The sequence below is a fragment of the Myotis lucifugus genome, unplaced genomic scaffold, assembly GCF_000147115.1.
Source record: "Myotis lucifugus unplaced genomic scaffold, Myoluc2.0 scaffold_68, whole genome shotgun sequence".
NCBI classification, from domain to species: Eukaryota; Metazoa; Chordata; class Mammalia; order Chiroptera; family Vespertilionidae; genus Myotis; species Myotis lucifugus.
In genome coordinates this window covers 3,817,333-3,844,586 of record NW_005871116.1, presented here as the reverse complement: position 1 = coordinate 3,844,586, position 27,254 = coordinate 3,817,333, and the positions used below count along the sequence as shown (strand labels likewise).

Below are 27,254 nucleotides of genomic sequence, written 5' to 3'. Positions count from 1 at the left end.
TCTCCAGAGATTCTGGTTTAATCGCTTTGGGGTGGCATAGACCTTGACAGTTTGAGAGCTCTCCAGTAAAATTTCCCCAAGTGCTCTGAGTTAGACCTTCTAAACTGCCAGTAGTAACGATGTAGACTTAGAGTTGACTCAGGATCCATTAGAACAGACATCTCTGGATAACGTAGAATAGATTTTTGTTCCCACAGTCCTGCCATCAGAACCTGCCCTCTGTCGGCTCAGAAGCCAGAGTTGAACAGAAGGTGACTCCAATATTGGCAAACCCTCTCACTTTTTCACCTGGGCCTTACTAATTAAAACACTATATTCCTCCATGTTTCTATTGACTAGCTGTTTACTTATTGGTCCCAGTTGTTCTGCAACTATTTAAACACTTGCTGTGGAAAGCAATGTTGGATGCAATATAAGATTGCACAACACATAGTGTCTATGAAGCCTAACTTTGATTTAATCACAGCTGCCATTTGTTAAGCACTGTCCATATACATGCAAGGCACTGAGGTCTCTACATAAGTTCTTATTGATTTCTCATAACAATTCTGCACACTATATTCCCATTACAGGTGAAGAAATAAATATTAGTTAAGTTGTCTCAGCCACAGAGCTAAACGACGGTGAAGTTATCTAAGATTCCCAAGCCTGAACTCTTAGCTGCTATGCAATCTCACCTCTGCTCACAATGAACTGTAGAGGGAACTCGTAAATCTGGTCAGACTTGGTTCCAAATATAGGGAACAGCTTCTTGGTTCAGGGCTCTTAGTGTCCGCTCAGTCCCGTAGCATCCCTTCCAAGGGTTAAAAGCAACGATATGTGCTCTCTGTAAATGCCTAACTTGTGTATACCTCCTTGACTCAGGCATGTTTTGTTACTGAGGCCCCTACAGCTGTGTCAGCATTTGCAAGCAGATCTGTTAAGGACTCCTTTTCGGTGTGCATTTACGTAGTCTCACCTCCCCAATTAAAGAGGCTGCACAAATCTTCCTGTCTGCTCAGCGTGGCTTTTGCAGGTAGAGTAAGCCTTCCTAAAAGCATGGTCATCTAAGCAGCTAAGGGAGAAAGGAGTTACATCAAGTTTCAGAAACAGCCTAACTTCACTGCCTCATTTCTGGCAACCGTCCTCATTCTCAAAAGGCTGCTTTGAAAATAGTGGTGAAAACTGTTCGCTGCCCTCTTGGACCCTGAGATCTGCCTGGGAGGTTAATATTTCACATGCCCTAATGCAGTACCTCAGCTGAGACAGGCATGAAGTTCTAAAGGACAAGGAAATACATTTTGTGACTGGTACAAAGTACTGGATGCTCTTGGTAAAGATGTTTATGTTGCTCTGTTCTTGACTCTCCTTAACTCCCCTGTGTCTATTTATGTGGCTCTTCCTGGAAAATTTACTGATATATTAAAGTCAATGGGATTATGACTTTGAAAGCAGCTTATAAAATACGGGTTAAAATCAATGAGCTTTAAAAAAAAATAAAGAGTAGCAGCATATATAGTAGAAACAGGGACATAGATCATGTTCAGTTTTGAGCTCAGAGACTTTCTAGCAAATAATCTTGTGTTACCGAGTCCATTTCATTATTCATAAAGCAGAGACACATTCTATTTCATGGAGCTGTCAGGATAAATGTTTTAAGTGCTTGGTAGGTTAGGTGTTTGTCTCGTTCCCCTTAACATTAAAAATAGATTCTCTACCATTTGTGGAATGGGCCTACATTTCAATAAGTCCTTAATTCAAGTTACTCCTTTACCAGCATTTTGAGGCTGACTAAGCAATTTCTTCTCTGCTCTGTATAATTAGGGCTAGAAGGTAGACTGGGCAGAAGGTGGTAAATTGGTGTCAAGATATTGCTTTAGAATCCTGGAATTATTAATTAGTATCATTGTTGATACCAATATATTCCTACTGATGGAAAAGATAAGCAAGAATAAGAAGGTACCAGCCAAGTTTGCCTCTACACAAATGTGTTCTTATGCCGAGCATTCCAGGGTTCTAAATACTGGATGTCTTGCATGCATAACTTTAAGGGCTAAACAAATTATAGCAGATTAGCAGATTTTTTCATGTTTTTATTTTATTTTTTAGTGCAAAGGACATAGTTGTCTTCAGATGACTCACGCAGTGTTCTGGTTTACATTTCTCAGAGCCTTCTCAGAAAAGATGTTGCAAGCTCCCAAATCTCTCCCAGTCATCTGATTCTTATGCCATGGAAAGGGGAAGTCTTCACATTCTTTCAGGGAGGTTTGTAAAGCCCAAAATCCAAGTTAGATATCTTTTCTCAAATGGAAGCAAATTTTATTGACTTAGCAAAGTTTCATTTACAAATTTGTTCTATGTTGGCCTTAAGAAGGAGTCAAGAATATACAATAACTTTAGATCCTCGTTTGGTTCCAGGTGTATTTTCTTATTTCTCTGCTCAAGCTTCTAATGAAAGAAGCAGCCTGTCCCTAAAAATTAGAACCAGCTAGGTTTAGATGGGGAGCTGTCCAGGTAACCCTTTGCATATGTGTTGAGCTTTAATTTGTGACCCCTACCTTGTGCTAACATTCATTGTGTATGTCTTCTGATTAATGTTGTGCTTGTGGTCAGAAGGGTCCCAGGGAACCTAATGAATGAGAAGACTATACATTCTAGTTGTCCTATATCCACTTGTTCCCCCTTATATAAGATCTTTGACCTTACTAGAGCTTAAAACAGACCCAATAGCTCAATGCAATCTAGACTTATTTTTTAAGCTATGCCTTAGTTTGGAAAGTGTTAGAACTGGACATATGTTTTGGCAGCCACAGCAGGTGTATAACAGCATCTCTGTAGCTATTATGAGATTTCTCGGATGAGATTCATCACTGTCACATCTGATGAACCCTGGCTTGGAGCCAGACAGCCTGGGCTAGACCCAGGTTCTAGTATTTGCATCTGTGTAAGTTATAACCTCTGAGACTTGGCTTTCCCTTAGGAAAGGTGAAATCACACTGTATCCTAATACTCAGGATTATTGTAAATTTTGGAGTTAATACAGGTAAAAGGCAAATAGTGTTTGGCCCCCAAAGATGTCTTGAGTAAAAAGAGCTTTGGCCTGGCCAACATGGCTCAGTGGTTGAGGATAGACCTGTGAACCAGGAGGTCACCGTTCGATTCCCAGTCATGGCACATACCCAGATTGGGGGGCTCATTCCCCAGTGTGGGTCCTGCAGGAGGCAGCCAATTAGTGGTTCTCTCTCATCATTATTGTTTCTATCTCTCCCTCTCTCTCCCTTCCTCTCTGAAATCAATAAAAGTATATAAATTCTTTAAAAAGAAAGAAAGAAAAGAGTTTTGAACTCTCTACTCTGTATGACATCCAAGTGCAGAGACTTCTCTATGGCTCCCTACTATCCAGGTGTCTTTGAGCAAAACTAACAACTAAATCTCCAAATGAAATAACTCAGATAACATTACTATACATAGATTTATGTATTTATCTATGTATTTGCTTTCAAAGACTATTAAGACTACAAGGACTATTTAAAAACTTATGGGAGCCCTAGCTGATTTGGCTCAGTGGATAGAGCATTGGCCTGTGGACCAAAGGGTTCCAGGTTTGATTCTGGTCAAGGGCACATACCTCGGTTGCAGGCTCCTCCCTGTCCCAGTCCTTGGTCAGGGCATGTGCAGGAGGCAACCAGTCGATGTGTTTCTCTCACATCAATGTTTCTCTCTGTCTTTCTCTGTCTCTTCCACTCTCTCTAAAAATCAATGGAAAAATATCCTCAGGTGAGGATTTAAAAGATAAAATAAAATAAAATAAAATAAATATAAAAACTCATGGAGGAGAGATTAAGTACTGACCTTCAGGAGAACATGTTAACATTCATGAAGCAAGTAAGTGGCAGTTGAAGCTCATTGAACAAAAACTTGAAACTTAACTTTTTATCCTTTAAGTATATAACAAACAGTACATATTCCCATGTGATGGACTTGATCCTTGAATTAAAAAGCTCAAATAAATGGGTGCTGTAAGCATAGAATTAAGAGGGCTTTGGGGGGTGCACCAGCCCATTGGTGGTCTTAACAGGATTACAGACTGTGAGGAGCTTTTCTTTGTCTTTGGTCTTTAGTCCAGGTAGAAAGTTAACCTGTCTCTAGCTCTCTCAGCAGCTGTGTAGAAACTTTGATTCTTGGGGGATGAAAGAACCTTTTGAAACATTAGTTCACTTCTATTAGTGTTTACAGTGACTCTGCATTTTTCTGTTTTACCTACTGTGATACATGTGGGAGCTTTATGAGAGCATATACCACAACCATGTTGAGGATAATAGCATAATGCTAAATAATAGCATAAAAGTATTCACACGCAATGAAGTAATTACACAACAGACACCCCATAAATTAATCCTCTCCCTGATACGTGTAAGGGTTAATGTCAAAAGTGGGTGTCTTTTAAAGTATAGTGCTTATAGACAGCACTGGAGGTTATATGCAGAATCCTAACATTTTAAAAAATATTAATATGAATAAATAAAATATATAGCTCTACTCTTGACACTGCCTTTATAGTTAAAGAATTTTTTGAGGACCAGGATTTATAATACTCACTTTCAAATGCCAGTTGCCATTTCTCAAGCTCAGCATTCCATTTATTTCTATTTTGCTATGAAGCCTTATTTTTCTGTGTGTGACACATTTTGATCCCTATCTTTCATACTAGATTTTTATGCCAAAGATCCAACACAAGCTACTTAGCTAGATAATCATTAAATGTTACCAGATACCAATTGACTAAATAAAAATCTGGTAAACACCTTCTTTCCATTTTGGAAACCTCAAAGGAAACACTCCTACCCACTCCCCTGCTTTCAGAGTTCAGTCTAATAGAGGAGAAAGAACAAAATGAGTCTGAAGAACTGCGCTCGAGAATCGCTAGTGGTAGGCCCGTTATGGCATAAAGTCTGGGTCTGCTGTGTTATAATCTCATTACGCCTCTAAACTCTGCCTACAGGTGTCTGCAGTCGGTTATGTTCTTTTGAGACCTCGCCATCAGGGAGCACCTGGTGTCACTAAGTGTCTGCTGGTGCTGGAGTTTGCTGTCTGCCTTCTTGCCATGTCTAACGAAGTAGAAACCAGTACATCTAATGGTCAGCCTGACCAACAGGCCGCACCAAAAGCACCGTCGAAGAAGGAGAAGAAGAAAGGTATGGAGAAATCCTCTTGAGGCCAATAAGGGGAGCTTGTGGTGGTTACCTCTGAAGAAATGAGAAGTTCAGGGTAAAGTAAGAGCTGACCCTGCCCTGGCTTCAACCTGAGCCTGGTCTCCAGTCCTGAGCAGGAGAGTTGGAGTTTGGTTCACTCCATATACAAGACGTGTCTCTGAATCCTGCGACTGCCCCAGTTCTTGCCAGGCAGCTCTCATGCCATCTTGTTCAGTTGATAAATCAACTATCAATTATTATATGGTTATCTCTCAGTAACCTATTTACCATGCTGTTTTTAAAAATGAAAGATCTTTGTTTTATAGTCCCTTGTTCTTCACCTGAAGTACCACTACAAAGTGCCAGAGTCTTAATCATTCGTAGCTTGAAAATATTCCATGACTGGCTTGCTTTTCACTTCTACACTTTAGCAATGGAAATGAGACCACACAGGCCTTTTAAGAGAAGCAAAAGAAGTTATTGTGTGGTGCCTTATTTTTTTTTATTCTCCTTATATTTTTTTAAAAAGTATTTTTAAATTATAATGAATATCCCCAGGTCCCACCTCACATAGTTCCATAAGTTTCCCATAATTCAGTCCATTTTGCACCTTTAAGAGTTTATTTTCTTTCCATCCCAACATCTTATACAGTATTAAAGAGCATGGTTTTACTCAAAGGAAGTGAGAATAAGGATAGAATATTGCACACTTAGTCAATCATAGTATAAGCAAGATTTATACTACTCTGATTTGTAGATTCTGGAACATATTTGATGATACATAGGGCTGATATTTAAATACATTTATAAACTTTATCCTATATTCCTTTCTTTTCTCAGGCTCAGAAAAGACGGATGAGTATCTTTTGGCCAGATTCAAAGGTGATGGTGTAAAATACAAGGCCAAGCTAATTGGCATTGATGATGTGCCAGATGCGAGAGGAGATAAAATGAGCCAAGATTCTATGATGAAACTAAAGGTAAAAGGCAGAAAGCATGCTTTGTCTCTGTCTTCGGCAAATGGCCAACAGAAGGAATTAGATGAGAAGTTTGTATTTACCTGTATCTCAATTATTCAAGAGGAAAACTTTCCAATCACATAATCGATCCAGTGGCACCTCATTTGATGAGTAGCCATGAGATTGTTTGCATATTCTGAGTGTTGTTCTAGTGTAGCAGGACTCGACATGCCTTTTGCTTTGTTTCAACCGTGGAAGTCTTCAGGTAAAAGTCAGGACTCTACCTGGAAACTGGTGTTCCTTAGTGTTAGCCCTTTGATTTTCTGAATTTTTGAATTCCAGCACTGTCACTATGTGAAACTAATTAGATAATACTTGTTAAGTAAGACAAGGCCTAGAAGTAACACCTTTGAAAAACTTCTAGTACATTTTTCTTGTCTTTACCAGTGACTGTTCTGAGATCAAAAGAATTAAAATGACTTGTCCAAGTTCACAGAACTAACTAGTGATGTCCTGGCTCAACACCTTCTATTCCTTCTTGCTCTCTCTTATGCAAGGTGCTTAGGCCTTTCACAGATGGTAAATTAAGCTGAAAACAAAGCTGCCTTTTAAGTTTTAGTATCAGAAGCATCGTAGGGTGGTTTTAACTAAGTTTTCTTGTTTTCCCAACCTCATCAGGGCATGGCGGCGGCTGGTCGGTCTCAGGGACAACACAAACAAAGGATCTGGGTCAACATTTCCCTTTCTGGGATCAAAATTATTGATGAGAAAACTGGGGTAAGAATCCACTTTCACTGACACTTTTCTGACCACCTGAATTTGACAATTTGCAACTAAGTTTTAACTCCCCTTTTTCCTTTTCAAAATTCTGTAGGAAAAAAAAAATAGTGTATATCACTTCTTCAGATGTAAAGGCAGGAAACAGGGTAGGGGTGAAGAGTTAAGTCACTTTATCTTGAAATTTATTTCCTCTAATAGATGTGTCAAGTCTATAAACATGGGTATGCTATAGTATCACTTGGGTATTCTTTTCGACCCCAGGTACAAGAACTAGATTAATCCTAACCTTTGGTTTGTGATGCTATTGTAGGTCTATGCATGGGTCTCATTTTAATATATAGGGGTAGAGAAAAGTAAGTTTTCAGTTGTATTGTATTAATAATAAATAACTAATAAATAATAATACAAGAATAGCCTGTCCAATGTGGCTCAGTGGTTGATTCAGCCTCTGCATATATCTGATGCTTAGCTGCGCTAGCCTACAGATAGATGCTAATTTTCCCAGTAAATCATGTGTTTGTCCTTTTTCAGGTGATAGAGCACGAACATCCAGTAAATAAGATCTCTTTCATCGCCCGTGATGTGACAGACAACCGGGCATTTGGTTATGTGTGTGGAGCAGAAGGCCAGCATCAGTTTTTTGCCATAAAAACAGGGCAGCAGGTAAGTGCTAAGCCCTGAGGTATTCCTGGAGGGGACTTGTCCTCAGTGGAACACAGGAGTGTCTATCACTCAACTAGAGAGCTTTCTAGAAACAACTGGAGATAGGGGGAGGAATAAACAATGATTCAAAGGATAACTATGTTTATTGGTCTAAGGCAGCAGTTCTCAACCTGTGGGTTGCGACCCCTTTGGGGGTCGAACGACCCTTTCATAGTGGTTGTCTAAGACCATCGGAAAACACATATATAATTGCATATTGTTTTTGTGATTAATCACTATGCTTTATTTATGTTCAATTTGTAACAATGAAAATACATCCTGCATATCAGATATTTACATTACGATTCATAACAGTAGCAAAATTATAGTTATGAAGTAGCAACGAAAATAATTTTATGGTTGGGGGTCACCACAACATGAGGAACTGTATTAAAGGGTCGCGGCATTAGGAAGGTTGAGAACAACTGGTCTAAGGAATCATTTTTGAAATGTCATTGATTCCCATGGAGCATGTGGTACAAGGATTGTTGGAATGAGTATTCTTATAAGGTGAATGCTGATTATAGAATAATAGCAAATTATTCCTGGAAATGCAGAGGGACTTGGAAAATTATCATGGTGTTTCTTGTTTGGTCTAAGTACTTATTAACCCTGCTGTCTTTTATGTATCTGGGGGTGGGGATGGGAGTAGGGGTTATTCCCCATAAAACAGGGGAACGTAGTAAGGAGCTTTAAGAGAAAGGGGCGGGGGGGGAGGGTACTAAATCAGAACTGATGGGAGACAAAGGGAAGAAAATAGTAAGATTAAAATACTGATAAAGATGTTTTCTCTTGCTTCAGGCTGAGCCATTAGTCATTGATCTTAAAGACCTTTTTCAAGTTATCTATAACGTGAAGAAAAAGGAAGAAGAAAAGAAAAAGGCAAGTGCTACCCAATACAGGTTCTATTAAACTTAAGACAGTATTAGGACCATATGTGAACATTATGTAAACATATGGCCTGCCTGGAGAATTGGCTTCTATGTAGATCTCCAAAGTATGAGAAGTAGAGAAATGTATTGTCTCTTCTTCCCAAATAGCAGGGCAATGGATGGGAGTTATCATTAAGCACTTATTTCTAGTCCCTGACTCTGGTCTTTTCTCCCTACAAGCTTCACATCGATTCTAAAGACTATACAGGATTACCAAGTTTAAGGCCAGTAACTCTGTTCAAATCCAGTATTAATGTGAGAAGGGGAGGGGACTGTAGAGCAGAGATAATATGCAAGAGTCTCTTTTGCTTATGCCTGTGAACTGATAGGTATATTTGTCCTTTTATTTAACTCATTTTAACTATAATTACTAGATCACTGAATTTATGTCTTTCTTTTTAGATGGAAGAAGCCAACAACGCAGTCGAGGTAAAACTGCATCTTCTCTCCTTGTGAATTGTGATATATGACGTGATTAAGCCCTTGTTTGCTCCCTGCCCAGCATGCTCCCCTTCTGGCTTATTGCTCTGTGTTCATGACCCTTCTGGTCATGGGAGACGTATGGTTGAATGATCAGGACCAAAATTATCACCGCTGAGCAAGCCAACACACTAGGAAATTAAAACTTGCCAACTAAGCCCTTAAATATTTGCCATCTTTTCAGAATGGAAGCGAGGCCCTAATGACTCTTGATGACCAAGCTAACAAACTGAAATTGGTATGTATGTGACCATTTATGATTCTTGCTTATCGGAATGTGGGTTTTACTTCCTGTAGATGTTGCAAAGACAGAATCTGTATGAAAATCCAATTGCAACAACTATTTCCCTAACATTGATGTTAATATAAAAAGCAATCTTTTTAGTAAAGACATCTAAATCTAATCCAAATACTTTTTTTTATTGATTTCAGAGAGGAAGGGAGAGGGGGAGAGATAGAAACATCAATGATGAGAAAGAATCATTGATTGGCTGCCCTCTGCATGCCCCTTCGCCCCCACTGGGGATCAAGCCTGAAACCCAGGCATGTGCCCTTGACTGGAATCAAACCTGGAACCCTTCAGTATGCAGGCCCATGCTCTATCCACTGAGCCAAACCAGCTGGGGCTCGAATACTTTTTAAAGAGTTTGGACCAGATGGATTTGTTTGGGTACCTGTCTACACTTCCTGACCTAAATCACCCAATATCAAATCTGTATTGGTTAAATGAAAATTCAATTGTGACGGCTATTTTCCTAAACGTCTGTTTAGGAAACAATTAGGACAATATTCAAAATAATCTTTTTGAGTAGACACATCTGAATCTAATCCAAATACTTTTTTAAGGCTGTTGACCGGATGGATTTGTTTGGGGACATGTCTACACCTCCTGACCTAAATAGTCCAACAGTAAGTGTCTGTTTTTAAATTTGCAATGTAATGGAAATGACATCTATGACTCAAATTGGCAATTAACCAGAAATCTTGAGCATCTTTATTGAAACTTGGAACATGGCAGCTGATTTTTTTCTGCATAAAGTGTAAATGGCTGCTAGAACAAATTTGCATCTTAAGTCACCATGGGCGCCTATCAGGACTAATTCAGATACTTAATATTGCTTGGAGATTAAATCTGAGCCATAGGTCAGGCAATGTAGTCCTTCTTGGTATTACTTAGGATCAGAAGGAGGAGTTGAATAATAATTCTTGGCATAAGCCTACTTGAAGGAAGTATGTTTGTTAAATGATTAATTGTAAAACCTCCTGGCTGCTCCATTTATTTTTTATTCTTCCTTTGTGAGTTAGCATAAGCTTGGTGTGAAGCAAGATTTAAAACAGAAGCTCCGTTATGTTTAACCAAGACTTGTCCTTGTTTCAAAAAACAAAAGTTTCTCATTTTTTACAGGATATTAGAGTGTATCACATCTTCTTAATATCAAGACTAGAATGACATTTTCCTTTACAGATAAGAAAATGGTAATTCTGGAAGAAAAAAAATTTACCAAAGAAAGAGGTTCAAATTCAGCACCAAAACCCAAGTCTCAGACTTTCCAAAACAGGCCTCCAGTGAAATTACCCATGTAATTTTGAATGGCTTTTTACAACTTCTGTTATTTATTTAATCGTTTCTTGACTACCTGCTACTTGCCGGGCACAGCAATGAGATGCACAATGTCAATGACATCGTTAAAGCCAATTAAAAAGGAGGAGACCAACATTAAAACCAATTAAAAAGCTTATTAGTGGATATTAATTATAAGGTATTTACCTGGCTTTAGAGGGTCAGCTAATAGTGCTGAGTGAATTTCCAGGCTTGAACATAAAAGACGAGAAGGCAACAACCAGACAAAAGAGCATCATTGTCTGTCTAGGGGTCTCTGACATCAGGGAATTATTAAGCAAGCCTGTCTGGCCAAGAAGGTCACTGGAAATAAAACCACAGCAGACCAGAGACTGGGTGAGTCTCACTGGCCCAGAGTATTGCAGAGAATGCCAGGTCCATGAAGCTTCACATAAAATGCTGAAGCTCTGGAGGTGAGAAGGAGCAGGGGCTGGATACCCCCTTCCCAGCCCCTAAGCCTATGAGATTCACACTGTATAACTGCATTATAGAGGCCTCAAAGCCACCACAGAGAAGCCTGTTCACTGTTCTTTAAAGCAGTGTGTCCTAACTCACTTGCTTGTAGAACCTGTCATTCTTCACAATGTCTGTTACCGTTCTAAGGAGAAACTTTTTGACATACAGGATTAGACAGCCCTGGAAGGTCCATGCCAGCTCTGAAATCGATGTCTGAAAAGCATGCTTTCCAAGTGTAACTGGCATTCAAACAAGTTTATTGAAAGAGATCAGAACTCTCAAGCTCTGAAGCAGTTTCCATGGGGTAGGCAAGGAAGCACTGACGGCTTCGTCTGCTTCTGTAGCCTTCTGGAAAGTTAGGAAAAAGGAAATAGAAAACAGCTTGAGTAAGCCTGAGTCTCGTTGATATTAGACTTCATACATTTTACGAATTTTTGGTGTATCAATAACTAATAATACATTAAAGAAATAAATGCCATCAAAGTAGATGGTATCTAATAAGTAAGAGAATTCCAACAGCATTAATTATGAGCTGGTCAGACTTTGCCAGCGCATTCTTGCAGATTGACTTTATATTCATAGGTCACAAAATAAACTTATCTTTACTTGATAAAACCAGCATGTTTTAAAAGATTCAAATCTTACAGTAGTTGCTTTGGAAGAGATGAAGAGAGGATAAATCTCAATTATCTAAACTTTATTAGTTAGGCCCTGTCCCTCCTCCAACATTTATACAGGATAGTTTTATGCGTTACAAATAAAGCTCATGTTGCAAACTAAGTAGCATACTCAGAATGTAATTTTTATTGGAAAACCACTTGAACAATATTCATCCATACTGATCTAAAAAAAGAAAAAAGAAAAAGAAAAAAAAAGACATGCTCTAATGAGAATGTTGATCATTCAGAGTTATTATGAGAAGAACATAAGGTACGGTCCACCTTCAAGGAGGTTAAAACTGGTGCAGGGATGGGCCAGGGCACAGTGTTGTGGAAGTAAGATGCGGAAAGGGCACAGGTGAAGCTGAAATAGAGGATCCATGGGAAGAGGCTTTATAAATGATCTGAACTTGAACTGGGTCTTTTAAATGTGTAGGAAAATAGAGTAGTTAGGCTAAATGTAAACTGGATTCCCCCCCCCCCCCCGCTTGTGGGTCAGTTTGAAGGTCTGGCTAACGAAGCTTATTTTAATACAGAAAGACACCGAAAGCTTCGGGTAGGGAAGTCCAGGATTTGGCAGTGAGATGTTTAGGTGGCATAGCTGCCTAGAGGAGAGCCAGGCTATGGAGTTCAGTAGTTAAGACTTCGTCTCTGGACAGACACCACTTGGTTGCCTGCTGCCCCTCTTGCTGGAGCTCCCTAAGAGCAGGGACTGCATTTCCCTCTCCTATCACTAGTGCTTGTCTCTCTGGCCCTCCAACGATGGCCGTGTGGATGCAGTATTGACATCCAAGGAAAAATGCATCAAGCTCTGACCTAGGAGGTGGATGAGGAGTCTTGCCTCTCTTAATTATAGTCTATGAACTAGACTCAATCTTTTTTTTTTTAATTATCTTTATTGAAAGTATTGCATATGTCCCCTTGTATTCCGATTAGCAACAGACCTGAGCTGAGGAAGCCTTATACATTTCACTTATAGGCCGACTATTCCGAAGTCTAACACTGGGGCTCCTGTTTGGTGTCCTAAGAACTTCTTCTGAAGTATTTGCAAAGGAGAACTCTGCCAGCTGTGAATACCCAACTGTTCTAACCAGAGGTGGCTCCTAATAAATTAATAAATACTGAAATCACAAGCTTTTGTAGTACCTTTTCCTACCTTTTGATTGTTAAAGATCCCTACATTAAGAAATCTTCCATTCTGTTTCTTTGATTAAAAGAAAATTTTAATGACAAGCTCTTTCTTCTGACAAATTCTTCTGGTTATAAAAAGAAAAGCTGGTTTTTAAGCATTGTGGTTTATACCTAACAGTAAAGAAAGCCAAAAGATAGAGTACTAATTAGGTCTGATCTGGGGTCTAAACTTTCTAGAAATGTATTCATTCCCGTAAAACAAAAGAGGTCTGCCTCCTCAGGCCTCCTTTTTCTTTTTGAGAATTTTATATTCCCTGACGGTTGTTTTTGTCTCAAGGATCATAATGTTTAGTGATCTGTTCAGGGCAATGCTAGAATTCCAACTTCCATTTCAAAGGTGTTTATGGTTTATATTCCTCTGTGGTCAGCATAGTGAAGTATTAATGGACCAAAGTCAGTTAGGAGGAAGGTCTGTCAGTGTGACAGCTCAGTCCCAGGGTGGCTCCTAACTAGTGATAAAGACATGGCAGATTGACCCAATTGGCTGCTCTTATGCTAAGAAGGATGTCTTACCTAACAACTGAGAACCCAGATAATTAACATGCCAGAAACTGATAAGGAATAAAATTTGTAGAGTTACAAATTTGGTATGTCTTTCAAATTAACTCTTAAACCCACATCTCCACCTTATACATAAATCAGACTAGATTATATATAAATTAAAGACAAAGATTAGTTGAATTTATCCTCTAGGTAGATGAGATTACTGTTATAACACAGGCAACTCTTAAGCTATATTTTTTTAAAATATATTTTTATTGATTTCAGAGAGGAAGGGAGAGGAAGAGAGAGATAGAAACATCAATTATGAGAGGGAATTATTGATTGGCTGCCTCATGTATGTTGAACCGAGCCTGCAACCCAGGCATGTGCCCTTGACTGGAATCAAACCTGAGACCCTTCGGTCTGCAGGCCAACGCTCTATCCACTGAGCCCAACCAGCTAAGGCTTAAGCTATATTATTTTTTAAAAAATGCACAAATACAAGAGGTTAATGTGATGTTGTTAGATTATATCCCTATCTTAGGTTATCACTTTCTTAGAAAGACATAGACCAAAGGGTGTGTCCAGAGGAGAGGACCAAAGGGTGTGTCCAGAGGAGAGGCTAAGAGGACCAGGATGAGAGATCTAACTTGGCTAGCACTTTCAACAAGATTCTGAAATATTTTAAAAAGCATACCTGACATCTCCCTATAATTGGCCCAAGGAAAGACCAATTATAGGGAGATATATTTGACCTCAAATTTCATCACATCCAGAACTGCAAAATATGAATGTATTAGCCAGTAAATGCGCTTATTAGGAGAGGGGATGTTACATGACTGGGGTACAGTGATAGGAAAGCAAAGATATCAGGCAGGAAGCTGGGCAGGGCTTCTGAAGTCTAGTCTTACCTTCAAGCTCTATATACTTAATCACTTGGAGTGACTCACAGTGAATTCCTTTAAGACTTTCAAAGACATGAATTGAAACAACCATGATCATGAACTCAGCCAGTCTGTAAGGGTGAGCGGTGACATGAATGATATAAACAACAGTAAGATTTCATTTAATTAAGGGGTCAATGAAGTTGAGACATAAATAAACAGGCACAGGTGGGGAAGGGGGAGGGAGGACCTATTCAACTGGAAAATGCACTCACCGAGGGGATGGGAGAAGATCATCGTCAACCTGTTTGTCAAAAACTAAAATCTCACGGGAATTGTGATAACCCTGGTCATTTTATGTAGCTTTTTCATTTGAAGTCACAACATGGACTAACACTTTCTTTCTCTCTTTTTTTTTTCTCTTTCCAAATGTGATAGGAAAGCAAAGATATCCTGTTAGTGGATCTAAACTCTGAAATCAACACCAATCAGAATTCTTTAAGAGAAAATTCATTAACAAACGGCATCACCTCCTCCTCTCTTCCTCGACCAAAGCCTCAGGCGTCTTTCTTGCCCGAAAATGCCTTTCCTGCCAATCTCCATTTCTTTCCCACCCCCAATCCCGACCCTTTCCGTGATGATCCTTTTGCACAGCAGGACCAATCGCCACCCTCTTCATTTGATTCTCTCAAATCTCCAGATCAGAAGACAGAGAATTTGAGTGGCTTGTCTACTCGGCTGAGTAATGGGCCCCTGAATGGGGATGTTGATTACTTTGGTCAGCAGTTTGACCAGATCTCTAACCGGACTGGCAAGCAGGAAGCTCAGGCAGACCCGTGGCCCCTCTCCAGCCCGCAAACCCAGCCAGCAGTGAGAACTCAGAATGGGGTCTCTGACAGAGAACAGAACGGCTTCCATGTCAAATCCTCCCCGAACCCTTTTGTGGGAAGCCCTCCCAAAGGACTGCCCGTGCCAAATGGCCTAAAGCAGGACTTGGAAAGCTCTGTCCAGTCCTCCACACATGACTCCATAGCCATTATCCCACCTCCACAGAGTACCAAACCGGGAAGAGGCAGAAGGACTGCCAAGGTGAATTGTCTTCTCCGCATGTCCGTGGGCAGAATGCATGTTCGCTGTCCCAGGGTGGTCTGAGGCCAGCTGTCTTTCCTGCTGCTATTGTAGTTTCCTGTGTGGCTGTACTCTATATAGAAGGTGGGGTGAGCTTGTCATCCCCCAGGAATACCTTCCTCTAATCACCACCCTTTCAAAGCTTCGCGCTCAGCAGCGTTGTCGCCGCCTGCTTTCCCTCTGCATGTCTTGTCTCTTATTATTAACTAAACACAAGTTTTTTTCCGTTTTTAATGCTGCTATGCTTCTGTATCTCTGCTCTGGTAAGTTTGATGGTCACGTTTTGGGAGCGGAGGGCAAGGGTTCTTGTGATTCCCCTTATCCAGACCTTCCCCGCACTACCGCACGCCCCGCACACACCCCTCAGGTTGTGCTAATGACCAAGGTGGGGGCGTCAAATTCTTGAGTTTGTCTCCTCTATTAAAAGTTGACTGAATAATCCATCGTCTTAAAAGAAACCTGTATTTACTGTTACCACTTCATTCAAAAGCAATTTAAAATGTGGTTTCTGTTAACTATTATTTTTTAATCTCTTTGGAATATGTAGGCTGGCCTAATGATTAGACTAGTGTATCAAGGCCATGCAGACTGATTCAAACCCACTAGAATGGTCAAACACATTTAAGCTACTTATTTATAACTGTCCCTTTCCCAGCTTCAAGCTTTTAGCTGGCAAGGAGACCGGGCAGACACAAATGTGTAAATAAGTAAATTAGATTTCACTTTGAGAGTCCAAGACCTCATCTCCTGCCCATTGCAGGGATCCTTGTCCTTTTGCTTTGGTTGGTTGGTTGGTTGGTTGGTTGGTGTTTTGTGGTAGTCCATCAGTATAGGAAGTGGTTTTTCTGTGTGGTCCCCGATTTGAGGTACAGAGTAGGAGACAGAATGACACTGCGTTTCTCTGATGCTGAGTAACTCCTTTATGTCCCCCTCTACCCTGTCAGTCTCCAGCAAATGACTTGCTGACATCAGACATCTTTGCTCCTCCGGACTCAGAACCTCCAGGCCAGGCATCACCTACGGGACAATCTGCAACCCCACAGACCAACCCTCTGGATCTCTTCAAGACCAGTGTTTCTCCCCCTGTGGGACCCCTAGCAGGTCTAGGTAAGGGCCCGAGATCGAGTCAGGTTTGGCTCTGTTATTCTCACTCCCAGGACGATAGTGCCTAGAAGGAAGGCACTTCATATCCTTAGAGGTTTCAGGGGCATAAAACTGGAGCATCTGAGAGAGCCTTTCTCCCACTCTTCCTTCTGTACAACCTCACCCCCATTCGGTACCCTTGGATGTGAATGAAATTTGGCTTCTTGAATTGGGATGTGAGAAGAAATCCATTTTCAATATTGTACTTATTTGAACCAACTGCTCACTAAAGACGATTATGAGGGGTTCTGAAACACAGACCAGCTTCATTGGAGAAATGGGGCTAAGATGACAGAGCCTTGTTTATCGTCTCTATTAGAAAAGTAAGAATGTGGGTGTCTTCCATGTAAGTTGCCATTTCTAGCTTGAAGCCCTCTTCCCTATTAAACGGCTCCCCCTCTTGGAAGGGACATATACCCTGTGAGGGATATAAGTCAAGTCTGAAGCAAGTGTAAGTCATAGAATGAAAGTCCTAGTTTCTGAGCCCAGCTCCACCCCTGGTATCTGGAGGGTGTGGACAGGCATAGATCCTATCTGCCTCTGCATACTTAAGCCTTAGCAGCTCCTTGCCAATATTCTGGCGAGCTGAGTGTCTTAATAGAGTAAGAAGTAAATGCTGGAAATGTGACGTTGAAAAGAGCATAGAGATAAGGGAAGAGGTGGGACTTTTTCAGATAACTAGGATGTGCTGGTGCTGCCATTCATATATGTGTCACTAGCTCCTGTGAGCCACTGAGCCACTCTGTGGCAGGACACTGGGGAAGGCCACATGCCTAAGGGCTGGCCCTGCTACCCTTTGTCCACAGCCTCAGTCGTACAGTCTTCAGAAACCCCAACAACAGTCCTTGCTGTCTGGCTGGGGATTCTCTGTGTTTCTGCTTCTTGGCACCACAATGAGCTCCAAAGAGACTTTGTCCCCGAGGGAGCAGCGAGGGGCTCCCTTCCTCATTCTGTACAAGTTGATCAGGGATCTCTCTCTGCCTCCTGCAGAGCCAGTCATCAGGACCCTGCTTTGTTTTTTTCTCTGCTGTTTTCCTGCAAAGGAACATACTGTGGTTCTGTCATATTAACTGTTTCATCATATCGGGAGGATGGGAGCAAAAGGAAAGTCGTTACCCAGATGCCAAATGGCTGAAATGCATGTGGGGTGAGAAGCCAGCTTGTCCCAGCACCCTGCTTGCATTGGTACCATCAAGAGACCCTCCCCGAGCTCTTCATGTCTTTTGGGAGCTTCCCCCTTTCTCGTTGCTCTTTTCCCCGCACCCCCAAGTGGAGCTGGTTGATGTTTTTCCTTGCAGAAGGGTAGGGAGCTTGCAGGCAGTGTCTGTGGCCAGATCACATCACAGAGCTTTGTAGTCTGATATCATGCCCCGAAGAATTTTCACAGCCAATATTGAACAAGTCAGCCTGAAAATACAGCTGGACCCTATAACTGTTCATTTATTCAGACGAAGTGAAGCTTTTTGGCTAGGAGCCCCTGTCGAGGCCTTGGGGTATACAACTGCAGAATACTGATGATTCTTCCAAGTTTGGACATGGGACTCAAACTGAGCTCCACAGTATAGCCCCTGTCCACTAGCAGGGATCCTCCGCCAAACCCTGGAAGGTGGTAGGTCTGGCTTCCGCTGGCCCCAGCTGGGGGAACTCTCTCCTCTGGAGAATGGGGGGTGGGGAGAAGGGGTTGTAAAAAGCTGAGCCTTCAGTTTTGACTTGCTACCCTGTGTTTTCATCTAGAATCAGAATATAATAAAATGAACTTTTTTACTGAAACTTTTTTTTCTTTTTTTTTTTTACCTCTTGCCTCTACTTTTTCCAGCAGGGCCTTAAGTATCTTGGAAACACAACACATGGAATCTTGTAGATGGGAATGAAGGCTGGCATAAGTATATATTGGGAAAGTCTTTATTTCCTGGCAAATTTAATATTTTTCTCTTTTACCACCACTCCCACTAATACCACCTATGTCTAAAGCCACACACTTTCCTAAGGGAAGGCAAGCCGTTCAACATGAAAGATGATAAAATTCTACCCAATTTGCACATTCATCTGGTGTAAATTATTACTGAGTGACTCTGGGTTTCAGTAATAGAGATTAAATAAATTTGTTTGAAAATGTTAGAGATAACTTGGTTCAAACTCAGCTCCATTTTAGAAGCCTACCATCTAAGATAACTTTCCCTTCGATTCATTGTGAAGGGAATATGTATATACTTTTAGTGTAAATGAAGTCTAAAGCTGTATCTGTACAATAAATATTTGCATTAACATTCAATTAAAAAAAATAGTCCTGTTTCTTGATGCCAAAGAGGCAGAACAGGAGGTTAGGCTGCTGAGTTTTCGTCTCTACTGTCGCAAACTGTGACTTTCCCAACTTTAATCATTAATATTCTTGTACCCAGTTCCCTCCCCTCAGAAATAAGGGTGTTAACTTAGAAAGATGGCCTTTCCTGAAACCCACTGCTCTCCATGAGCACACCGTGTGCTCGTGGCCAGATGGCTGATGTTCATGGTGGTAGAGTTGAGTAAAGGAACACCAACCTCCAATACTAGAAAAGTTCAAGACAGAATACCCTGCTCCATCAGCCCCTGAATACCATTTCCAAAACATTTCTCACTTTGGAAACAGAAACATCCCTAACCCAAGTTCGAGGGCCTTCGTTGGGTTATATCACTTTCATGATGAAAGAATGCCCTGCCCCAAAGCTCAGAGCAAGTAGGTTTTGAGAGCCGAGCATCATTCGTGAATAGGGCTGCTAGTGGTGACAGTTTAACTGGGTCATTAATACACTTGGGAAGAAGCAGGAGAGACAATGCTCTCTGTCTCTGAACAAGATGTGGGGAATGAGCTTCTCAGGAAGAGGAGCCAACATTGGAGAGACTTGGACATCAGTGGTTTCACTAACTCCTAATCAACGTGACAGGGATGCAGGCCACGGGGCGTTCCCCGCAGAGATCAGACCCCTGGGCACAGGCCATTGGTTACCTCGGAAAGTGTTTTTGCTCCACGGGGTCTTCTCCCTCCCCTCCTCTTTTGCGTACCATGTTCTAACTTCTGGCCAAGTTTAGTGAGTGACACATGGCAAGAAGCACTTCTATTTGAAACAGCTCTCCCGGGATAACCAGCCTTTCCTCCATGTTCATATAGAAAAACCTGAAAGTATCTTGGCACCAACCAAATTTTATCATCCTTTTGTATAGCTGTATCAACCTTGGCAGCATTTAAAAGCAAGGCAACTCTGAAATGGTTTCTTTAGGGCATAAGCATGTTGAGGCCTAAGGCACATGCGTGATAGCTGCTTTCCATAAGACTCAGACAATAGCCAGCTGCCAAATGGAAAGATGGAATCAGTGACTCAGAGTGCCCCATGGTTTATCTTAATTAGCTACTTCATAATCAGCATGGTTTGTATACGTAAATGTATTCACAGTGTTGACAGGCTCGGTTCTAGCTGTTTAAAATACACCAGTGTATGTACGAGGGGGGCCCATTTTTTCATGACTCGGTACTTACGGTCTGTGTTACCCTTCCAATGAAGCAAAAAGATGTGGTAGAAAGAAAGGGCATCAAAATGCCACCTGCATTTGGATACCAGCTCTACTGTATCGGCTCGTTAATCTCCTGGTGACCTGAGCCTTCATTTCCATGTCAGCCTCAAGGCTGAATGAAGGCATTGGCCATGTAGATGCTTTATAAATGCTTCTGGGAAAGTTGTTTTCTGAAACTCAGAAATCCTCTTTGAGCTTGTCTCCTGATAAGTTCTTTCTCTCACTTCCTTCAGGTGGTGTAGCAATCACACCGCCTCACACAGGACCATGGAGCCCGCCATCTCTCGTGTTCAATCAGTCCCCTTCCATGGTCCCAGGAGCCATGATGGGTGCTCAGCCTGCCGGATTCAGTCAACCAATGGTTTTTACCACAAGCCCGGCGGTTGCAGGTTGGAACCAGCCTTCATCCTTTGCAGCCTCAACTCCCCCTCCAGCCCCTGTTGTTTGGGGCCCATCAGCATCTGTGTCACCCAATACTTGGTCATCAGCCAGCCCTCTGGGGAATCCTTTTCAGAGCAATATTTTTCCAGTTCCTGCTGTGTCTACCCAGTCCCCTCCTATGCTCTCCTCTCTCCTGGTCACTCCTCCTCAACCACCTCCCAGAACTGGCCCTCCAAAGGACATCTCCACCAATGCCTTCGTTGCTTTGGACCCCCTCGGGGATCAAGAAGTCAAGGAAGTGAAAGAAATGTTTAAGGACTTACAACTGCGGCAGCCTCCGGTCCCCGCGAGGAAGGGAGACCAGCCTTCCTCGGGGACTTCAAGTGCCTTCTCGAGTTATTTCAACAGCAAGGTGGGCATTCCTCAGGAGAATGCAGACCACGATGACTTCGATGCTAACCAACTATTGAAAAAGATCAATGGTAAGCTACCCACTTCTCCGTCTACTATGCCAACAAGTACTAGTATTCCCCCTTCATATGGGCCCACAGAATCCATCAGAAGAAAACTCTCCCATCCACCAATAGCCTAATCGGTGGTTATGGAGACAACTTAACCATTTACCTTATGAAGCTAACTATTCACCTCACTAGAAAAGGTCTGGCCCTGTGCTGCCCTCTTGTGACAAATCTTGAGGGCTGCCAAGAGCTATTGATAGGCAATGGGTGCTGGTAGCTGGAGGGCTGTATAGGAAAGCCTCCACCAAGCTCCATGGCCTCCAGTGGGGAATCTGAAGCTCTTTCACTTCAAGTCAATCAATATGCATGGTGTCCTCTTCTGAGAGAGATGGATTTGCCTGTAATAATTGGGAGCCCTTGTATGTGGTGGTGATGTTTGCTCCATTGATGAACATTTCAAAACCATGGAACTTACTTTCTAAGATAAGCCTGACCAGAGGCTGCTGCCTGTATTTGGGGAAAGCTTGTCTACTGATTACTTGGGGTTTTCACCTTCTAGAACCACCAAAGCCAGCTCCCAGACAAGGTGCCCCGCCAGTTACCAACTCTTCTGACAATGCCTTTGAGAACCCTTTCTCTAAAAATGCTTTCAGCTCGTCACAAGCCTCTGTAAGTATCAGCTGCTGCAAGCTGTCAATCATAGTGTTGCCACATAGAGCTACTGCCTCCGCAGTTAACCTTGCTTGTAGGTATAACAATCATGTGATGATAAAGGACGGTTGAATAAGATTTATCATTGAGAACCACCACCATGTAATCATGTAGTCAACTCAAACTGGGGGAAGGTGATTTTTGCAGGGATGCCTATTCTAAACTTGAGAAATGAATATCATATAGAAAAAGTCTTTTGTATCTCATTGAACCTGGCTCATAAAAACATTTGAAGAGAAAATCAAACCAAAGTACTATATTTAAAAATCTTTCATAGATTTAAGTTCCTGATTTCTCACCCATGATTCTTTAGCTCAAAAAAAAAAAAATACTTCCCATTCTGGGGAAGCAAACATAATCTACCTGAACCTTGATTTTGATGTAAATAATAAATATACACCACCAGTTACAAGCTGGCAAATATAAATCATTGTAGACTCTTGTGTGACCTCTGTGAATTTTAAAGAAATTAAAGAAGTCTTAAGTATTTTTTTTCTTATAACTATAAGTATACTTATTGATTGGTTGGTTGTATCTCCATAGATGACTTCTCCTCAACCTGCATCTCCCGATGTATATAGGGATCCTTTCGGAAGTCCTTTTGCGTAACTTCTGTAAGTAGGGTGGCGTAGGGGGTGAGGATGAAATTTCAATTTTAGAATTGGGAAGAGGTTCAGTCTCTGTTATTTAGAAGTAATAGACATGAAAATCTATACTTAGGTACTTTTATAATGACTATGCTGGTGTTCATATATATATGTATATATGTATATGTATATGTATATGTATGTGTATATGTACATATATATACACACACATACATACTAGAGGCCCAGTGCATGAAATTCATGCACTCGGGGAGGGGGGCGGAGGGTCCCTCAGCCCGGCCTGCACCCTCTCACAGACCGGGACCCCTCAGGGGATGTCCGACTGCTGGCTTAGGCCCGCTCCCAGGGAGAGGGCCTAAGCCAGCATTTGGACATCCTTAACACTGCTGCGGAGGTGGGAGAGGCTCCCGGCAGTGCAGCTGCACTCGCCAGCCGTGAGCCCGGCTTCTGGCTGAGCGGTGCTCCCCCTGTAGAGCGCACTGACCACCAGGGGGCATCTCCTGCATTGAGCGTCTGCCCCCTGGTGGTCAGTGTGTCTCACAGTGATCGTCGTTCCACCATTTGGTCGATTTGCATATTAGCCCTTTATTATATAGGATATATCAAAAGTAGTAATAGACCCCTGGGCATGTGGATTTCTATCATATCCTGTGTTTTTGATATTTCAGGTATCTATGGAAGTAAAACATAACACCTACAGCTTTCTAGTTTTGTTTTGTTTTACCTTCATATTTAAGTGATTACAAAGCATCCTGGTAATTACTTGATTCCAATAGAACAGCGGTTTTCAACCTTTTTCATCTCATGGCACACCGAAAGTAATTACTAAAATACTGTGACACACAAAAAAATACTATATTTTTTGCCTGTCTGACAAAAAATAGGTATAATTTTGATTCATTTGTACTGGATGGCTATTGTAGTATTGGCTGTTGTCATTTTTTTTTTCATTTGAAAATCTAAGGGAAAAGAGGTCAGTGCCCCTGACTAAATAGTCAGATATTGCATATTTTAAGAATTCGGGCATATAGAAGGTTCAAAATCTGTAGACCTTCCAAAGCCACAAAACAGGTCAGCTAAACAGGTAATGATCACAATACTCTGCCTCCCAAATCAGTACTTATTCCTTTGCGAGGGCCTTCGAAGCTAGTCTTAATAGTCTGATGGCATTAAATCCCAAAGTGGGACAGTTGCCAATACCTCCTTCAAAAACAGTGTCAGTGCCGATGAGTTTGAAAGTTGATCCTTCCCACTAGTGGATTTCATCCTAAGTAAGTTATTGATGTAACCACCCTTTCTTTCTCAACAGTGAGTGGAAGCAACTTTGATTGACATTAAAAGATTGAAGTTAGTGGAGGGAAGGAGGTATACCTGCATTTAGGAGATGGGCATAGCTGGCTCAGGAGACCCATAGAAAGAGTGAAAAGAACCATCTTCTATCTGACAACAATAAGACTGAGTTTATTTGCAATTTGGATCACCTCCCCCTCAATGCGTTTCTACAGTTAGAGTGTTTCTTACGGGCTTTTTTCATAAAATCTGCTTCAGAGAACTGGGTGAGATTTTTGGAAAGGCAAATTCCAGAGCCCACCCCTGCCCTAAAGTATCCCTGTGTGGTGCTGAAGAGAAAAGCTTGGCTTTAACAAGCATCCAGGTGGTTTGTAACGCTGATAAGACAGTGTAATATATTGAAGGGCTAGAAGTCTTAGCAGAGACTCATTCTCACCCTCCTCTCCAGGAGAAGCATTGAACAAATAGAAAAATATAAACTACACTAGGAGCGTGGGAGAACTGTTTGCAGTAAATTGAATTGACTAGAGTTCTCTTTGTAGACTCCTTTTTCTTTAGGTCTTGAAGGAAGAATAATCTTGGTCAACCTGCTAAACTAACAGATTGGGAGGGGAAGCATCATGGGAGAAAATAGCTAATATTATTGATCACTTGTGTTAGGCACTTTATTACAGGTTCTACATTTATTATCTTATTTAACCCTCTTGCATCAGCCCTAGGAGATACTGTTACTGACATTTTAAATAATGGCTTGATATTTAATACATTGATATTCAATCCAAAAATTCTAACCACAGGTTTTCTCTTCTCCGTACTTCTCTAGGAACTTGGCTTGCTGACTATCCAGAGGAACAGAAAGGTTGGCCTTAGCAGTCAAGGACAAAGCTGATTGCCACACTAGTCCTGACCTCTGCCCTTGTTCCAGCTTTGCATATTATCTGCTGCCTTATTTCTTGCTGCCTCTTCCACCTGTAAAGTGTCTCTCACTTTCTGTTTAGGTTAACGCTAAACTGAATCTTATAGCTTTAAATAAATTAAGAATCTAAACACTCTAGCTTAAATATAAATGAAGTAGTTTCCCTACCTGAGCCCTTGCCTATTGTGTCCCTAAAACCTTCTAGAACATTCTACCATGTACCCTCTGGTTGTGCGATGCAGCCACCCCTCAGATCAGACTGCTTTGAATAAATTTTAAAATCCTTACTGTTCAAGGTTGTTTGGGGATTCCGTTTTAGAGCATAAAACCTAAAAATTGTAGTCAAGCAGGGCACCTTCTTAAATCTTGCTTCACACCATCACTTCCAGAGAATTTTTAAAGTAAAATCGAAGCAAGTCCAACTTCTCTGTAGGCACTTTGGAATCCGACACACCCAAGAACCTTTTTAAAGATATAACTTCTCCTCTTTCTGAAGATCGTATTTTTCTCAAGGGCGAGAGTATCCTTTCTCCAGTCTGCTAGCTCTTGCCAATGAGGGAAATGCATTATTCATGTCTCCTCTCCTTTTCCCTTTGATTCTCTTTTCAATCAGTTTTGCTCCTGGGTTCATATCACTTCCTTTTCACAAGAAATGGAGTTTTGTGGGGCAAAATATCTAATGATTCACAGATCTGAACTCTTGTCACCTTCTCAGTAATTGCTAATCCCAGTAACTAGAATTGCAAATGGGACAACCTTTATCCTTTCTGTGGAATAGGGGGCCATCCTCTTGAACTGAAGTTCCAGGAGAGCAGTTAATGTTGAAGAAAACCTGAACTCGACTCAGCAATGAAGGACAACACATCACAAAGTGAAATGTGATTGTGCCAAATGTGTTAGGTGCTTATTTGGGGTTACACTAGACCTTGATCAAGTAACTGGAAAGCTTTCTGGAAGCCACAACCTCATAGTTATTTGGAAGATCAATAGGAAAAAAAAAACATACACAAAAACCTGCAGAACAATTGTTTCCTCCTATCATTGCAAACCTAATGTCTGAAATATTTTTCTCCTTTAACCTTGGAAACTGCCCAGTTCACTTTCAGTCCTATTGCTAGCACAGTTCTGGAGGGTTGGTTCTTGCCAAAATGAGTTTTGTTTGTTTTTGTTGGGTTTTTAATGTTGTCTCTTGACCCCTAATGCTCAGGTTCTTGTGGGTGTTAATCAACCACATACAATGTAACTTTTAGGTAGAAGAAGAGGATGACTGCTTACTATCTAAATAAGATGCTGGCCTCATGAATCTCTATTGATTAGCCCCAACTAGTCCAAGCTAAAGACCCATGGTTTTATGTTTAATGGTAATAGCTCCTCAAATTTGGCATAATTTTCCATCTGGCTTCCTACTCAGTCATTATAAACACAGACTTGAAATAGTATTTTATATGTCCAAATACCTACATGTGCTAAACTGGAGGCAATTATTTCTAGATAGTTGAATTTTTGAAAGTAGAAAAATTTTTTAAAGTGATGATCAGCCACATAAATATTTTATACATACTTGTTTTCTTGTGCACTTTCTGTATGCAAATAAAGCTATAAATTTACTCATTTCAATAAACTGGAATGGCAGAATCTCATGTGTTACCATCAGTTTATTCTAATATATAACCCCTGTTCTGTGTTGATGTGCTAGGGTCAAGATATAAAATATACCTAAGGAAGAAATGTTAGTTATTATACATTGTGAATTGTCATAAAGATGAAGAGGAAGTGGGGATGCATTAAATAGGACCATAAGTAAATTATCATCTGATATCTTTCAATTCCTTATTCTCCTCTCTGAGACCTACATCCCTCCTTCCTGGGAGATTAATGGGAATCCAGTGGATAAACCCTGTACCAGCACAACCTCAACTGACGTCAGGAATAAACATCACTCAATAGTGAACTCTTGGCTCACACCTTTTACTCTTTGCTTGTTCTTGTTCTTGTTTGACCTCACCAAGACACAGCCTGCGACTGGCTCAGGCTGGCGCAGGCCATTCAGGAGCGCTTCTGTATAAGGTGGGCTGGCCAATGATCAGTTATTTTTAACCCTAGACACCCTTAAACACTCTCCCCTGTATAAAAGTTCGAGGCTCTCATTCTTTTCAAGAAGACCTAAATGTTTGAGGAAGATGACTCCAAGGCAGGCCTTGCTTGGGTACAGAAGTGTTGGTGCTAAACTTGATTCCTCTAAGAATAAGAAGAATTTGGTATGTGTGTATGGTGGGGGTGGGGGGTGTCACTGATTTGTGTTGACTGTTATGGGACGTTCGATATTACTGTTTACCTTTCCCCTTACCTGAACATTTGCTCTCTTTCTGACAACAATGAGTAGCATATAGAGAAACATACTCCACACAAAAGCAGCTTCCAGAAAGCCACAGGTGAAGATGGTTGCTGATTAGAACATGTTGCACAAATTACCTGATGTACCCAGATGTCTGCAGTGTGTCTAACCCACTGAGCTCGTGTACCATTTCCAGGTGGCTTCTGTGAGATCTTGCCAGAGATTAACTCTTGCTCGTGTGTGCTAGAGGAGGACACTGGTTTCAGCATAATGGGAACTACTGTTGACCAAGCAGGAAGGTGCTTACTGAAGTGTCCCAGCAAAGTGGAAACAGACCTCTTCTTTGTCATCTCTCTAGTCACGTGCTACTCGGACGTGGGTGCCAGAAGTCCATCTTTAATGGGAACCCTCTTCTACGTG

The 27,254-nt window shown here is 41.3% G+C and overlaps 1 protein-coding gene and 1 long non-coding RNA gene across 11 annotated transcripts in view; both read left to right on the top strand.

Annotated features, from left to right (window-relative positions):
* Positions 1-26,134, top strand: part of DAB2 (DAB2, clathrin adaptor protein) — a 47,245-nt gene extending 21,111 nt beyond the window's left edge. For 3 of the 9 annotated variants that reach the window (XM_023755032.1, XM_006090138.3, XM_023755033.1), the window contains 14 exons: positions 4,982-5,174; positions 6,012-6,151; positions 6,809-6,907; positions 7,442-7,573; positions 8,414-8,494; positions 8,947-8,973; positions 9,209-9,262; positions 9,871-9,933; positions 14,757-15,407; positions 16,391-16,553; positions 20,369-20,998; positions 21,534-21,643; positions 22,229-22,299; positions 24,407-26,134. In XM_023755032.1, coding sequence (XP_023610800.1) covers positions 5,084-5,174; positions 6,012-6,151; positions 6,809-6,907; positions 7,442-7,573; positions 8,414-8,494; positions 8,947-8,973; positions 9,209-9,262; positions 9,871-9,933; positions 14,757-15,407; positions 16,391-16,553; positions 20,369-20,998; positions 21,534-21,643; positions 22,229-22,294 — 2,307 coding nt within the window. In that variant the 5' untranslated portion in view covers positions 4,982-5,083 and the 3' untranslated portion in view covers positions 22,295-22,299; positions 24,407-26,134. Of the gene's footprint in view, positions 1-4,981; positions 5,175-6,011; positions 6,152-6,808; positions 6,908-7,441; positions 7,574-8,413; positions 8,495-8,946; positions 8,974-9,208; positions 9,263-9,870; positions 9,934-14,756; positions 15,408-16,390; positions 16,554-20,368; positions 20,999-21,533; positions 21,644-22,228; positions 22,300-24,406 lie in introns of those variants that run through there. The other 6 variants (XM_023755034.1, XM_023755029.1, XM_023755028.1 and 3 more) reach the window with 6 other exon arrangements.
* On the top strand, positions 16,560-18,861 carry LOC106697417. 2 transcript variants are annotated; one of them, XR_002829635.1, is made up of 2 exons: positions 16,560-16,912; positions 18,409-18,861. It is a non-coding gene; the product is annotated as an uncharacterized LOC106697417 (long non-coding RNA). The 2 variants fall into 2 exon arrangements; XR_001348518.2 differs by having other exon boundaries at positions 18,406-18,861.
* Positions 26,135-27,254: the final 1,120 nt, after the last annotated feature.